Source organism: Amia ocellicauda, chromosome 17 (assembly GCF_036373705.1).
Source record: "Amia ocellicauda isolate fAmiCal2 chromosome 17, fAmiCal2.hap1, whole genome shotgun sequence".
In the NCBI taxonomy this organism is placed as follows: Eukaryota; Metazoa; Chordata; class Actinopteri; order Amiiformes; family Amiidae; genus Amia; species Amia ocellicauda.
The window spans coordinates 1,259,630-1,276,319 of NC_089866.1; the positions used below are offsets into that span (position 1 = coordinate 1,259,630).

The 16,690-nt window shown below is 47.7% G+C and overlaps 1 protein-coding gene across 2 annotated transcripts; it reads left to right on the forward strand.

The window, feature by feature from the left end:
• The first annotated feature begins 39 nt into the window (after window positions 1-39).
• On the forward strand, window positions 40-16,213 carry mafk (v-maf avian musculoaponeurotic fibrosarcoma oncogene homolog K). Of its 2 annotated transcripts, none has more exons than XM_066688975.1 (3): window positions 40-119; window positions 10,083-10,161; window positions 10,453-16,213. In XM_066688975.1, the coding sequence occupies exons 2-3, from the start codon at window positions 10,126-10,128 to the stop codon at window positions 10,885-10,887; spliced, it is 471 nt and encodes a 156-aa protein (XP_066545072.1). In that variant the 5' UTR covers window positions 40-119; window positions 10,083-10,125; the 3' UTR covers window positions 10,888-16,213. The 2 variants fall into 2 exon arrangements, with proteins under 2 accessions (XP_066545072.1, XP_066545071.1); XM_066688974.1 differs by lacking the exon at window positions 40-119 and adding an exon at window positions 178-309.
• Window positions 16,214-16,690: the final 477 nt, after the last annotated feature.

Below are 16,690 nucleotides of genomic sequence, written 5' to 3' on the forward strand. Positions count from 1 at the left end.
TGTGGAGTTAGTGTCCCGCTCGGATCCGCCGCAGCTCCCTGCCCGGCCCGACCGGCCCGACCCGACCCGACCCGACCCGAAACCGGCCCGACCCGACCCGCCCGGCCCCGGCCCGCCAGGTAAGAGCCCCTGTATGAGTGAGTGTTGGCATGGTGACGGCGCTGGATACAGGTGGACCGTTTCTGTCATCGCGTCTCACTCCGGATTCGGGACGGACTCTCGGTGCGGACCTGCAGAGCCGCTCCGAAGCCCTGGAAGGGAGTTTATTTGCCCCTGGACGCAGTTTCGTACCCCGGCGATGACTCACCCGTAAGTATGAACACGTGTTCGCGGTCGGGTCGGGTCGGGAGCGGAGTGGCGCTGATTCAGGGGGTGCATTATCACTGTTAAAACTGCCCCCGGCTGAAAACTGGGGCAAACACGGAGGCTGGGGGTCTTTATCTTAACGCGCGGTAGTACAGACTGGTGGAGACCTGTTGTTTCACACAAATGCGTTTCTCTCTCTATATATAATTACATATATAATTGATTTATATCGACAGATATGAGCTGATCTGATAACAATAACACGCAAACTGCTCTGAAAAACAGCACAAATAAAAAACATTACGACACAGAAGAACACGTGTTCTGCTGGGGGGGTCTGGCACAAAGGCAGCGCTGCGGTGTGGCGGCGGGCAGACCCCCAGGCCAGCGGAAGGGGGTCGCGGTCGTGTCGGCGGTTCATGGCGGGTGGGTCCGGGTGTTCGGGACCCCCGGGCTGGGTTAGTTGAGGGTCTCGCCGCTGCGCTGGAGGAGGCGTGGCGCGGTGCAGACGGCGCAGTTGGAACGGACTCAGCTGCGGTTCTGCTCGGCTCCACCAATGGGAGCGCTGGGATTCTGCAGATCTGCGCAGCGCACTGTTTGCGTGGGAACAGCGCGTTATCAGAGTCCGGCGCTTTGCACTGATTTCCTATTATAACGAATACTTTCCGAGGTCCTGGTTTATCTCCCGACTGTTAGGTTTCAAAAGCCTGTTAAAAGGTTTTTTTCTTAAAATGTAATTGGTAGCTGTAGTAATAGTGACAGTTTTACACAAGAAATGTGATTGTAAAAAGTGGTTTTATTATATATATACCCTATAAATGCAGTCCTCAAATTAGGAAATCATATCCCTGGGCACAGATTCATGACCTGTTGATCTTGGAGGGGGGGCAGAAGCACTTCTATACAAAGGATGTGCAACTATAGGACCGGTTTCACTCGGACCACAGGACGTCCGATCTTAAGAACAAGTTCTCCAACCAAAAGGCATTCAGAAATGATCTGTGTACAACATAAAGAACAGGCTGCAGTAAAACAATACCTCTGGGCTGGAGTTTCACAAGTTCTCCTTTTCTGACGTTTCTGAGCCTTGGCCTCTGCAGGTACGTGTGCCCCCCACACAGAGGACCCCCTTCAACGGCACGAGACAGCCGTCATTTTGAAAGGGAGATTTTAAATGGCAGTGGATTGGATTGTCTGCTTCTCTCGCTTTCTTTTGAGTTTGAGCTCTCAGACAGCAGCTCGTCCCCAAGAACACATCTCTGGAAGTGACCCAGTCCAGTGCCCTCCACACCCCAGAGCTGGAGAGTAGATTGTCTGTGTAGCAGGTCATGGGCCAGGCTTGCACACGTGTATGAACCTGTATTGAATGTACAGAACCGCTCAGACTGGTCCCGAGGATGAGGGAAACAGGGCTTTTCACAGGGAGAGTCCCAGGTCACAGCCTGTCTGTAACATATGACCAAATCCATGTTAAATTAAAAAGTATCAGTGTGGTGTTTCCCCTGCAACCACTCTGGGTTACTAACTTTAATACCGTTGTAAGGTTTTAAATCACACTTCTTGTGACTCGGCAATGACCTATTTTAAGCCGCGCTTCATGTGGAGAGTGGAGGTGGTGTCTGACACCGCAGGAGAGGTTGTGTCTCTGAGGCCGGGGTGGACACATACAGTGGGGTAGTGGCTCCTTATTCCTGCCGTTTCTGAACTGGAAGAGGGTGAAATGAATGAGAACCAGTTTCTGAGCTGATTTAGCCTGGGGGAGATTGAGCAGGGCAGGAAAACAAATGCACAAAACAGCTATTAAAGAACAAACCTTTATTTGGAAACGAGGATGGTGCAAACTAGTGCTTTTGACGGAGAGTTAGACCTGGAAATGGACTTCTGTACTTTGACCCTGATCTGTGCTTCGAAAGGGTTCGAGGGAATCCCTGACAAGAGCTCCCAAAATAGCCAAATCGCTTATTCTGGTGATATAGTATTGCGCCGCTCTACACACACATACACACAGAGGAGTTACGCCCTGTTGTTGAGGAAAGGTGAGTCATAACTGGGTATTATGAATCACTTCCACTTTGGCAGATAGCACATTCGTCCTTGGGTCTTTTCTTTGTAATATAAAAAAGAAACAAGACCAAACGCCCCAAGAAATCGATCACTCCCTGACTCTATTATTAGTGCTGTGAGGAGTGCGGCGGCTGCAGGGAACTCTCTTGGCACTATCAGCAAAAAATAAGTAACAGCTCTGATGAAGAGACAAAGGCTCCTTCTGAAGTAAGTAGTAAATTATTACAGAGGCTAGCTGATATGGGAGTGACGTGACCGTGTGGGCGCAGCAGTTTAAAGATCAAATGTTCTGCTGCCTTTGTGGAAAGCTGACCTGCATTGCAACGTGCCTTTAGGACGCTAGTGTGTTGTTACTGTGTGTGTGTGTGTGTACAGGTGCGTCTGTGTGTCTGAACAGTGGACTTTTTCGACACATTGGTCAGCGATATCGGTCTTTAAATCCTGTGTGCTCCCTGCTGTGCAGTTTGTAACCTGTTGCTCTTGTCTAAGAGACAGGTTGATTTAGTGTTTAAGATGTGTTAGGGATGCACAATAAGTCTTGTCTTGAGAGAAACTCCTTTGGACACAACAGAAACGTCTCCTCTCTCCACCTGGACGTCTGTCACCGGTGTGATATTAAGAACCGGTTTGTTGCCAGACTGAAGTTTTGCTAAGGAGCTTTTATGGCCGGAGTGTTTTTTTTGTGGCTGAAGAGACGTGGAGTGATGACTGCAGGTGTCCACGGTCCGTGTCTCACGCGTGTCAGACGTGCCACACTGTGTTTAGAAAAGTCACAGGGGAGAAGAATACAATAAATGAATGTATCAGTTTTTACTCCAGCCCCTTGCTTGTGAGGGAGGCTGCTGGGGGCTTTTTTTTCCACGTCTTTCCTCCCCCAGAGACCTGCGTTTGTCCCACGTCGTCATCTGTGGGCTTCACACCTCTTTGAACTCCTACTGCGCACACGTCTCCTCGTCAGCGTGCAGGGGAGTCGTCTACGTCTCTGCCACGCGGTTCCTTCCCTTCAGCCCATGCACTTCTCTTAAAGGGCTTAAATCACACTCCGGTTGACCTATTGGTCTCACGATCGTCTTGCCAACCTGAGATAAACCTGTCCACGGGAGCTCTTCTCCGACACCAGAGTGCATAGATTAACACACACACAGATGGCTGGGGATTTGTGAATGAGTTCCTCTTGCCTCAACCCTCCGAGTTGACAGAAATCATAGTGAAACTCCCCGAGATCAGATCAGAGCTGCACTCTGGTTAGAACAGAAACTCCTCGGGGTTGTGTAGCCGTTTCTGTGGTTGAGGGCAGATTTCAAAATGATGGATCCGGAAATGAAACGACACAAATGGTGAGTGTGTTGGATGCTTGAGGAACTCTATAAAGACTAAACAGATGTGGCTACAGTAGATCACAGTTAAAAGGCCCAAATGGAGATTCTCCCATGTAAATAAAAGCTGATTTTGTTGTTGTTTTCTCTGATATAAAACGGAAACTACCTGTGGAGAGCAGCGTGTCGAAGCATGTGAGCTATGCGTGGTCGGGAGAGACTAGAACATGTGCCTCCCGTGTGCTTCCCCCCCCCGCCACCCCACCCTTAGCCAGAGACTTACTGGATTTGAGAACAAACTACATTAGCATCTCTGTGGTTCTGGCTGCGGTGGAGGAGTCTAAGAATAAAAGTGTTTGTCATTGCTATTGGGCAACCTGTGGTCTGGAGTCAAACAGGAGGAAAGCCACCAGTGTTTCTGTCGAGAGCTAGGTGACCATACGTGTTTTTATCATCGCAGCACATTCCACACACGGGACAGGAATGCCTGCTTTATTGTGACACGAGGAATGTTCGGCCGGCTCCGAACACGCCTCGTCTTCCTGCACATTCCAGTGTTCCCGCTTCAAAAACAGTCCCACCTCCCCTTCTCGGGGGTCCTGCTGCTCATTCCCACAGATTCCTGGACTTTTCCTTCCGTCCGGTAAAACAACAAGGACTGTCCAGGAAACCTCGTCGGGATGGGTGTGATTCCGTGCCCTTGCCTCTCGCTCTTACCAGTAAACAGCATGACTCATGGCTCCACTATGCGCTGCCTTTACGTAATTTTTTTTTTTTTTTTTTTTTTTCGATTGAGTCGTGTAACAGGAGGAGAACATTGTTTTCCGAATTGTCCTCCGCCTCCTCTGAGGGATGTGAGAGCCAGTGTTTCTGAGTGAATAAAAGCCGGCTAAGGGCCCACGGCGAGGTACCTGGCACTGCAGCCCGGCAGGAATGCGGGCCGTATTATTTCTGGTGTCTGTTGAAAGTGCACTTTAACAGACGAGAGAGAGAGGGTCTGATTCATAGCTGAGCTCGGTGAGGTAAGCTCTATATGCATTCCAGATGTGCAGGAGTTTTTTTCCTCTCCTGACTTGCTGTGTTTCTCAGTAAGATGTCAGTTTTATTTTATGTTTTTCAGTCTTTCGTCCTCTACGTACACGGAGCTGAGCACAGGATAGCAGGACTCGGATTACACACAGTAATGCTCCGCTCCGACTCACTGGACGCCGTCCACGTTGTTGTTGCTGGCATCAGAGTAGTCATAACACAAGAGTCCCCTCCACGTCTGTTTTAATTACTCTTGTGCAGCAAAATCTCTCCCCACGGCGAGCGTTAAAAACAAAGATTGAAGCGATTAAGGTTACTGTGACAGCCCCTTCGTCTGGCCCAAGCTTCTCGCAATCCCGTCTTCTGCCCGTGTCAGAGGGCTGTCTTGTCTTCAGATGTGCTGGGAAAGGAGTTTCACTCTTCTTGCATCACCCCCCGACTGGAGAGCGCTCCTCCAAAAGCATGACTGGAATTTGAGCTCGGAGAAGAGGCAGTTTTCTCCCTGGACGGGTTTATGTGGCTTAGACTGATTTAGTTCTTCTTTGAATTGGTGTCCCTGCGGTGTGGCTCCTGTGTGGCGAGGAGCACCTACACAGAAGAGCCGCTCGACGTCTCTCACTGCTCTGTGTGTCGGGCACGGCAGTTAAATGTGTGATCAATCAACGGGCTGGTGTTGACGTCCAACAGTGGACTGTCTTAGTGACTTTCTTATATATTCGTTCTGTGCTGATTTGACAGTTTCTTCCCCGATTCCATCTCTGCGCAGGAGCTGTGTTCATTTAGTTCGGTTGGAAACGAGGCGAGGAAATAGCGAGGGATCGTTGAGAGCTCAGTCAGCAGCTGGAAGATTTGCCGACTGCGCTGGAAGGCGAGTGAGTGGATTTCGATGGTGATGCAACAGGGGGTCATTGTGGAAAAGTGCTGAGGGGGAAGTCTAATGAGCATGCCGGCCGGAAAGGCCTATGCTCGGGCCCGTATGAAGTCTGGAGCAGGAGGAAACGCGTCTGGCACGTAATCCTGGTCTAAACCCAATGCACTTTGCATGGTCATCCCCCCCCCCATGCCTTTTCTTTTCTGTCATTCTTTCCACTCAGTTAAAGTAAACGAAAGTGCGGCGCAGAAACAATAGACGGAATTGTTTGAAAGAACTTGACAAAAAAAAACAAAAAACAATGAAACCGAGAGCCCCGCTGGCCCAGGGCGCTTGCGTTAGCGAGTGAAAGTGCTCTTTGATACGAGTGTGTTTGTGGTCACACTTTCCCCGCAGAGGTCGGCAGCCCTGACTCACGGCGCGGTGGTGGGTGTGCGGAGCGTGGTGTGTGGGCGGCCCATTCCCAGACGGGGTTACGCTCGATCCGGGACGCGAGCGGCCTGGTCCCCCACAGAGCTGCTCCACGGGACAGGCGTAGCGGAGGCTTCCTAATGGGAAGCTCATGTCTGAGAGAATGTTATTGCTTAAAGAGCAACAGGAGGGGGCTGGGTTTTTCTTTCTTTTTCTAATATTTCTTTTTGTCTTTCTTTCTTTTTTCTTTTTCTCCTGAGCTGCGTTGATCAGAGATTGAAGGTGTTGGTTTTCCCGCTCTGTATTTACTCAGCGTTGTTATCCTCTTAAACACGCAGCTCAGCCCGAGTCGGCCCGAGTTTCTGGATGACTGTGTCGTGTGAGGAAACTGAAACGGAGGCTGCTGCACTCAATCTGTTTTTCAGTGATTGTTCTCAAGATATAAAACTAATAAAATTAATTCTAAATATTTAAATAAAATAAAAATAATGGGGGGAGGATGTGGAAAGTCAGAGCAATGAGCCTCTTATCAGCTGTGATCAGAGCCCCCTGCCGTCCCACTGCCAACCCGCCCAGACCGTGGGCTTCAGAGCCGTGACTAAGCAGCCCATGATGCGCTGCCTGGTGACATTGTGACACACCGGTCACATCTCCCATGAGACTTCAGTTTAAAAAAGAATATATAACCCACCCCCATGCTGAATTTTGCCCACAGTTACAGAGCAGTCGTTTCTATGCGCAGAAGTGGTTACATTGTTAAAGTGAATAATTATCCAGAGGCAAATAATAAGCCTGGCATAGTCTGCGCCCCCCCTCTGGCACAGTTAGCCGTTACGGTTTGTAAAGCCGAGAGAAGGTGCCGAGATAACATCTGAATGGCGTGTGTGTTATTTGCATATGGAAGTGGCACGGTGCTGCTTTTCATTCGGTGGTTGTTCCGTCTCTTCTCGGTTCTTCCACTGTGGGCATCGAGCTCGAGAGATCGGCCCCCAGCGGAAACGAACACCAGTGGCTTTTGCCTATCTACAGTATCTACAGTATCAGAGACTCATCATCAGCCTGCTGTGGGTTTCCTCAGACTCGGACTGACTGGCATGTGATAGGTCTGTGTGTTCATGTAGTCGGGCTGAGAACAGGGTCAGCCACGTCTGCCTCAGAGCCAACATATTACCCCCCCGCCCCACTTCTCAGACGTGGAGGAAAAACCAAATACCACGGAAAGTTCTCAATACTGCGTGTGCAGCAAGAAAAGAGCCTGTTTGACAGGAACTTAAAAGCACAACTTGGCCTCCAACACACATCTGTAATAACGCAGCGGGGCCTGCAGTGTGGCGGACAGCTCTCCTCTCGGGGTCCCTCGTGACGCAGCTGTTTTGTGCCGTGTGGCCAAATCGCTGTCAAGGCATTCTGTTCCTTCGAGTCTGGCTCTGCGCGGCGATGATTTCACTGGCTGGCCGCGCCGACTGACTTAGATATTCCAGGCTTTTCCTTTTCTCAGAAATGAAGAAACAATTTAGATCAGCAATTAGGAGCACAGACACACACTTTCGCTCACACACACATTCAAACTCAGAGACACAAACATACACGCATACATGCACACAACCCCCCACACACATTCACACACAAAACACACACACACTTCTCTGTGTTGTGGATCTTTAACAATTTAATTATTTACCAAATCCCTCGGTTTACTAGTGTACAATAATGGCTGCTAATTATTTCAGATGGGGTTTGTTTGAAGTCGGATCAATTATTCTGGCACGACAGCGGCGTTGTTGTGAGAGTGGGGACAATGTGAACTGCCAGCGCAGTACACAAAACGCAAACCAGATGGGCCATACGGGGTTCAGACGAAGCCGCGGCTTCACGCGGATGTGAGCGTAAACATCTCGTTCCTCCACGCTTATCTGACCGCTCCGAGGCTGAGCTTTTTATTTTCCTTTCCTTTCCGAAAGCTGATCGGCAGTCATTGTACTCGACGCGTCACAATGGACAACACGGCCGTCATTGTCCAGCTGTCCCTTGCGTTGTTGTGTGTATTCTGGTTCAGAGTAACGTCCTGGTGCTGTGTAGAGATCCCCCCTCGGTTCATATATCTAGCCTGTCTGTCACTAAGCTTACACGGACTCTGGACATTTTTAGCCACGTCTGTCTTGGGACCCGGTGACCCAGATTTGATCCCCTCTCCCTGCCTGAAGTGCAAGTCAGGGCAGGAGGGAACCGCATCAACGCACACATTGGGACCTGCAGGACACGGAATAGCGTTGCGAACGTTTGTTGCGTTGCTCTGAGACGCAGGCACAACAGCTCTGTGACCCCTGACCCAACGCACTGCCCCTCTGCTGCTCACACACACAGTCGAGCTGGCGGAGTGGACTGTCAGTGTGCCGGTGCTAAATATATCCGCCGGAGTTAAATAAGGAAGTCTAAAGCAGTCCAGGAAAGCCCAGTGTAATTGGATCCAGTTTCCAGGGTATAAACCTCAACCTGATAAAGAGCATTGTCTCGCGGCGGCAGAAATGCAGCGCTGACCGCATGAGGGAGACTATTCTGGATTTAACGCTCGCCCTCCCGGAACTTTCCACGGACACGGTTTCTCTGAATTCCCCGGTCCTTCCCGGCCCTGACTGTGCCACTTCAGTTTAAAACATCCCACACGTGTGCGCAGGGTCCATTGTGGGTCCGGACTGTAGTTTGTGAGTTTGTTTGGACCAGTTCAGCGTGTCCCAGGAGTGAGAGCTGTTCTGTGGGGTCGCCTCCATTGATCTGGATGCAGTTTCAGCGTTTTTTTTCTTTCTTCTGGTTGTTTATGGAGCTGAAGTCTGACAAGGTGGAGGTCTAATACTCCCATTTGTTGCCCATTTTGAGGATGAAATAGAGGACTATAGTGTGTAACTGAAGTACAGGTATAATGTGTTTCTATTTTGTGTCTGTAATTACTAACTTGAAACCAGTTTTGGTACTTTTTCTGTAGCCATATCAGTTCTTAATATATTCAATTGTACTGTCAGTAACGCTGGAAAAGACATTACAGACTGGTTAGTCAAAAGTTCGCCCTTGAGGGCATCGGTATTACACGCAGTTTGGATGAAACTGAATGATCGTGGCGGGGCCGGATCTGTAGTTCTGTATGTTCGGATCGGTTTGCTTTTCTGCCGGAGGCTACAGCGATGTGACGGAACAAACAGTGTGCCTTTCATTTTTATATTGTGTATTTGTCTTATGTGGTCTGCGTTGTTGATGTTTTTCCCGATCAGACCGCCGCTGGTGCTCTGCCCTGCTGGATCGCTCCTCGCGTCTTTGAGCTGCAGTAGACTTGTAATTTAGACCATGTGTGCAGCTGGGTTATGAATGAGGCTTGTTTACTGTTCGGTGGCCATGTGACTCGCACTCCCACACCCGTTTGCTGTGACTGGGGGGGCTTCGCATGCGTTTGCCTGGCAATGGTCTCTGCAGAAGGCGGGCCGTGTCTCTGTGTCTCCGCGTCTCCGGGACGAGGGAACGTGGAGAACTCGTCTCTGTGAGAAGAGGCCGCCGGTGTTTACAGCTCTGCCGCACGCGGCTCCGGTATGTCCGCATGCGTTTCTGGTGAGTCCATCCGTCTGTCCATAGCGCTCAGGCGGCCGGGACAGACCCCAGCTGGACCCCCGCGGTGACCGACCCCTCACTTGGCGGCAGCAGGTCTCTCTGTTGGAGCGCTGTGGCGAAGCGCAGATGAGCTCAGAGGGGCAGGCTGCCTCTGCCATGCGATTTCACGGTCTCTCGCTGACCTCTGCTGGTGGTTCATGGTGTTGTCATCATTTAATACAAATTCCAGCTGTTGCATCTGAAAGAGCAGGAATTCGGCAGAGATGGGGGCGTTACCGATTCCCGGCACAACCAGTTCACTGTAGTTCCTTTAAATACGCATGTGCTCTTCCTCTAATAAAACTACAGTAGTGACTCGGTGTGCAGAGAAAACGGAACTTTCTACCAGAGCACCTGAAAAAACGTGGTGAATGAAAGCATGAACTGGAGTGGGTGGCAGTCGGCTCTTTAAAGGGTCTCTCTTACAAAGTTTTCTCCATTTTGTTTTTCAGCTGCTTTTCCGTGGAGTTCCAGCCCGTTGGATGCATACGGGGCATGACGACTAATTTTAAAGCCAGCAAAGCTTTAAAGGTGAGGATATTTTTGCCACACAGTCAAAACGCACATTACATCACGGGTAGCATCCCTGCCGGTCCTCGTCCTCCAGACCTTTCACACGCTTGTGTTATCTGGTGTGACGCCTCACAGATGCCACAGTGCGTCAACGCACATCACAGCATCACACGCCTCCCTGTCTCACCGAGTGAGAAGCTTTCTGTCAACGTTGACGCCTCAGGGAGTGTGTATGGGGGTGGGGGGGTGTTGGGGGATTGATTGTATTTGGGACGTCCTGACGTCTCTTCTCTCCCCGGTGCCCCGCAGGTAAAGAAGGAGGCCGGTGAGAACGCCCCCGCGCTCAGCGATGACGACCTGGTGTCCATGTCGGTGCGCGAGCTCAACCAGCACCTGCGCGGGCTGACCAAGGAGGACGTGGTGCGGCTGAAGCAGCGGCGGCGCACGCTCAAGAACCGGGGCTACGCCGCCAGCTGCCGCATCAAGCGCGTCACGCAGCGGGAGGAGCTGGAGCGGCAGAAGAGCGAGCTGCAGCAGGAGGTGGACAAGCTGGCGCGGGAGAATGCCAGCATGCGACTGGAGCTGGACGCGCTGCGCTCCAAGTACGAGGCGCTGCAGAGCTTCGCCCGGACCGTGACCCGCGGCCCGCTGGGCCCCTCCAAGGTGGCCGCCACCAGTGTCATCACCATCGTCAAGTCGGCGAACCACAGCGCCGGCGCCACGCCCTTCTCCACCCTGTCCTAGTGTCGATGGAATTAGGCTCGCCGTGGCCCGGGCCCGGGAGTCTCCGCTCTCCCCCGCTTGCCTGCCTGCGCCGAAGCGAGGCTAATTCTGTCAGCGCCCCGTCCAGCCCCTCTGTGCGTCTGTGCTATGACCCCCCAGCACCAGCAGGGCGATCACCTCCCCGTCGAGGACGCGCACTAAAACCCCCCCACACACGGCCTGGTCCCGGCCAGCGGTGTCCGGCGTTCGCACCCCTGACTTATCTTCAAGCAACTTCAATAAAACCACGACGGCACTGCGGCGATCAGACGCACTGCATGTCTGCCCTGAGGACGGAGATGCGGTTGTGCTTCGATCACCTGCAGTGAAGGTATCGGTCAGCAGTCAGACCGGCCTGAACACATTTGTAATTTCAATTTAATTACTCTTCTAAAGACATTGGTCTCCGAATCGCTCCTGATCGCTGACCAGACGGCAGAGTGTGACATAAAGTGACAGAGTGGGTTATAAAGAGGCTTCAAGTTTACAGAGCCTTTGACAACCAAGTAAGTTAGGGGAAATTAATTTTATTTCACATTATAAATACATTAAACACATTTTGTTTCAGTTACTCTGACAACTGGTTGCTGCTGGATAAATATCAGATGTTACTCCCGAAGAGGCACTTACTAGCTTACTGTTAAAACAGGACAGAAACAGCACTTGCGCAAAACTTATTTTTATATATATATGTATATGTTGTAAAGAAGCTACACGGAGGGGCCCTTCGCACCTCCGCGCTCGAAACGACACCCGTTAGTGTTCTGACATTCGAATCGAATTAAGGTCGGAAATCGAAGCGCTGTGCTTTATCGGAACGTGATGAACGCACGGTTTCGTACGATCGTGATAGTTTCATGGTTTGTTTTTCTTCTCTGAACACTCTGCTATCAATGCCATAGTTCATGGTGGGTAATCCATATTGGATATAGAGCTGAGGGGAGACGCCTTGACAGATGCACAGACAGCAACACAAACTAAAATAAATAACACCCAATATTACCTGTATATTACAGATCAATGACACTTCCTTTGATTCATTTTTAAGAGGAAAACTCAAACCTGACACCTCTTTCCTGAAGTTTTGTCCCCCGGACGGCATGCCTCCACTCTGGTCTCCTTCGCTACACTGCCGGTGTTTCATATGATGTCATTCGTTTTGGTCGTACTGTAATATTTCGATGCGCACACGAGGGTGAAGAGAGTCCTGAAGGTGGACTCCGGTCTCCAGAAGCATTTTAAGGAGAAACCACCTCTGTGAATACTAGATTTGAGATGAAGCCATAAAGAAAAACAATGATCGTCATTATAAAAATAGTAATCGTAGTTGTCGATCTTTTCTTCAAATATTCCAGGCAAATATCCTCAAAACGTCAAGAAAATTGTTTGTAAACTTAATCAAATCAGTTTTACACAAGTTCCCACAGACACCAGTCAAACCGTAGCCACCAAACCCCATTACAGGCCCCTGAAAGGGCAAACGAACCAGAAACCAAAACGACGCCAGACATGACGCAAAAAGATCCGTTCTGAAGGCAACTTAAAACGGATTCCCAGCTTGGGGGTCTCTCTCGCCCGGTGGAAAACGATGGCGCTTCCTCGTCTCCAGACAGGGTTACGAGAGTTTGCCGCTCGATGGCCGATGGCAGACCCAGGCCGTTGCTGTGCTCTTATCGTTATCATTTCGCATTTCCCGATTCATTTCCACATGTGCTGTTGTGTTTTTCGGAGTGTGTTTCTACTCTCGGGCAGGGAGGATCTTGTGACGGACCCCCCAGGTCAGGACAGCCATTCTTATCTGACAGAGAAGGCCTCTCGTGGGTCGTGATTGTGATGCCTGTGTTTGGGAGACGTGGTTGTGTTAACGCCACTTCTGCTGAGGGGTTAATGCCAGACGAAGCACTCGTCTAGTTTCGATACAGATCTTCATATTCCTGGAAGCTGATCGCACGTTGCATCAGAGTTCGTCCTCCTCGGTCTGTCCTCAGACTTCATGAGTGTTTACACACGGACAGACTGATGCACTTCTATACCTGCATTAATACACACACCTGTACGGAAGCGTATTGCTGCCACATGAAAAAAAAAAAAATCACGTAATTACGTGATACTGAATTATCACGTTTTTACGTGATAGGGAATTGTCACATAATAACAGACTGAACTAGAATACCGGAGACAAAACAATGATGTCAGACGTTGAGGATTTTGTACGAACTTACTTTAGGTTGCTACTAACTCAATACTTATCCAATGACATTTTAAAGCACAAACACAATCAATCTTAAAAATATCTGTGAAAATAGCAACGCACCGTTTTGCTTTAATCAAAGTACATGTGTCCAGATATTATTTACATCATCTTTATTTACACATTTTCTTCAAAACAAGGTACAGGTAGTTGAAAACCGGTCTGTGACCCAACAATACACCATCTATCCCCCGCCCCATCCAATTTCCTGAACTATTTCACTCCTTCCCCTTTCTCACCCAATTATCAATTACATTAATGATCAAGTTATCAAATGAAAAATAATTGAATTATGTATACTCAATGCAACATACAGAAATACAAGTTAAACAAAACATATTATTATAAATGTTTATTAATACATAAATTGGCTCCTACAAACATTACTATTTGAAGATCAGGAATATGTATGTGATCATGGACAAACGGAGCATGTCGATCAAATTGAATCTGGGACATCTCACATTCTATCGAGACAACAGTAATAATCTAATAACTTAATAATAGAAAATACTCAATATGAATTATCCTGAACAAATGCACAGTATATATATCGTCAGACTCGTTTTAGCCTGGGTGGAAACATACATACATGCAGTATATATGACTCCCCAAGCTTATTTGTAACATTCACACATTATTATTATCTTGAGTAAAACAAACATACATAGACACACGCACAAAACATGCCTATGCACATGCTGAACTTCTGAATATATGACCTCCATTCCTTGAAATGTCTAGTATAATCAGTATTTTACCATAGTGAAATTTTGCTGAAAGCTTTGTTGAAAAACTTAAATTAAAATATCAACCTTTGCACAATAAATGTACGTGTTGCTTAATTTAAGATAAACATTTTGCAAAAGAATCGTTGTTTCGGATACACCTGAGTGTCCTAATGTTTATTATGACATGGTGTACATGAGCCAAATACTGTAACATTTCCCTGGGGCTGAATCCCAACCTAAAGTAAGTTCGTACACAATCTCTAACGTCTGACATCATTGTTTTGTCTCCGGTATTCTAGTTCAGTCTGTTATTATGTGACAATTCCCGATCACGTAAAAAAGTAAATTCCCTATCACGTAAAAACGTGATTTTTTTTTTTCGTGTGGCAGCAATACGCTTCTGTACACCTGCCCCGACCTACTGTTGTATATTTTTAAATTTTACAAAACAATCTTTAGTGATCTATTTTTATACCCTGTTGTTTAAAAGGACAATGCCTTTTACATTTTTAGACTGAGGGGGAAGGGATATTGTAAAATATACTTCTGTTAATATAGAGTACGTTGTGTTTATAATCACCTTAATTCCCTATCGCGTCGCATACTTTTTCTAGAACTTTTTCAAGCCAACAGCCCGATCGAGCAAAGATTTATACTTTTATAAATGTCATTGTGAAGAAGTTGCCCCATCATATATTAAATAGAGAAGCTTGTGGCTCCCAGAACAGCTTTTCTTTATAAAAACCTTGTGTGTTGTGTGTGATTTGTATGTGTCTGTGTGTGGGCTCTGGGATGCGACCATGTGGTATTTTTACATTTCTAATGGAATAAGCAGATATAAAAGCACAGAATTGGGGACTGTAGTGAAAACTTTTTTTTTTTTTTTACTTGGCTCTGTTTAAGGCTTTTTGGACAGACTTGTATGCAAGATTTTAAATACTTTATCCATTATATACAGCTCTGGAAAAAATTGAGACCACTGCAAAATTATCAGTTTCTCTGGTTTTACTATTGATAGGTATGTGTTAAAATGAACATTTTTGTTTTATTCTATAAACTACTGGCAACATTTCTCCCACATTCCAAGTAAAAACATGAATGGAATGCAATGGCTGCCATACATGTAGAGATGCTGATTTAAGAACAATCTGCAGTGGTCTCCATTTTTTCCAGAGCTGTATAAACACACCCATTTAGATGTATATTTAATATTCACTCTATTTCACTTCAGCGCTGAATAAATTCTTGCCAAAAATCGAACAAGCGAACACACAGCGGTGTCGTGCATGTGAAGCGGCGCTGCGCAGTTCGTAGCTCGTGTGACGCAGCATCACAGTTACACTAAATACACGGCGTTGGGTGAAAAGTGATTCTTCCTCAGATGTCTTATCGATCTGTTTCAGTCTAGAGATTTAAACTGGCATTAGGATGATCTCCAGGGAGCTGGTGTGGATTTTTTGGTACCCAAAAATGTTCCCAAAAACTTCCAAATGGAAGAAGGGTTGCCTGCCGGGGTTTTCATGCCTGGAGATGCTGTAAAAGTGACTGTTTTCCCAACAGAGCACTATTTTTGCAAAAATGTGGTCATACTTTGTCCAGTAAATTACCGAAACTGATGGGCAAACCTGCCCAGCACAGAGTGTATGAATGTCATATTCCAGCAGCTGTTTAGATTATATGATATTATATATATATGTTGTGATTATGAAACTTTAGCACATTTTAGGATGTAGGATATATATTTATTAAGAAGCTATTATATAATTTATATTTATATATATATATATATATATATATATATATATATATAATTTTAAAAATCCTACCATGTGCTCAAGTTGTGCTCATCCTTCTACTGTGTATGAAGACAGGACAGTCAGTCTGACGAGTGATCGATTCACGAGGTAATGAAAGTGGGGATTTTAAGGGATCTGCTTTTCAAAATAAACTCCACTTGGAATACTTTTGTTTCTTGTAAGAATTGGAGGCTGCTTTCAAAGAGACGCGTCTCTCCTGTTGTGTTGCTCTACAGACACACAGCGGCGGCCCTAACCGCCGTTCGACAATATGAAACACTCCTACTCTCTCTTAATTCATTACTCTGTTCATGTGTATTTTATTTGTACTTCAGTATTTATTTTCCTGTTTTTTTGTTTTTCATGTATAAATTATTGGATTCATGACTTCAGCCAGGACTCTCGCGTGCATTCAGCCCTCACCTCTCTGTCGAGCTCGGCCCGGAAAGCAGGAGTAATTTATTGCTGTAAATAAAGAGTCTGCTGTGCCTGTTTTTGTACTTTTCAATAAAGCATTTTTCTCTTAAGAACGAGTGGCTGCAGCTCTTTTTCCTCCGAGTGCTTCGGTGTGGACGGCCCATTGATCAGTTTCCTAGTGTGGCGAGAGGAAGCAAACCCCATTGCATCACTGCTTTGAATAAACTCGGCTGCGAATAAACTCCCCCTCCTCGCCTCCGCACCACCACAGCCACGACTCCTAAATCAACACACCAACGGACCCGTCACATTAGCGGGCTGGGATCACTAAAAGTAGTAATCCTGCGTGGGACCGACGCTAAATCAGGGTGAATAGATACAGATGGTGTCATTTTATAAACTGATTCGTCCACCGCGTTCCTCATGGGTGAATTCCAGTGGCGTCCCTCATCGCGCTGCGGGACATTTTCCCGAATCAAGGGCATTCTTGGCCGACTCTCAGTCCCCGATTCTGCCTCGCCGTGGGAGTTTCTCGGTTAGCATGGGGGCCTGCGGTGATACTCCCTGGGAGAATGACGAGAATGCACGCG

Excerpts from the sequence above, each read along its gene's own strand:
- mafk (XM_066688974.1), top strand. Across the intron at positions 10,162-10,452 it reads AAGCCAGCAAAGCTTTAAAG|GTAAAGAAGGAGGCCGGTGA; the intron begins GTGAGGATATTT and ends GGTGCCCCGCAG.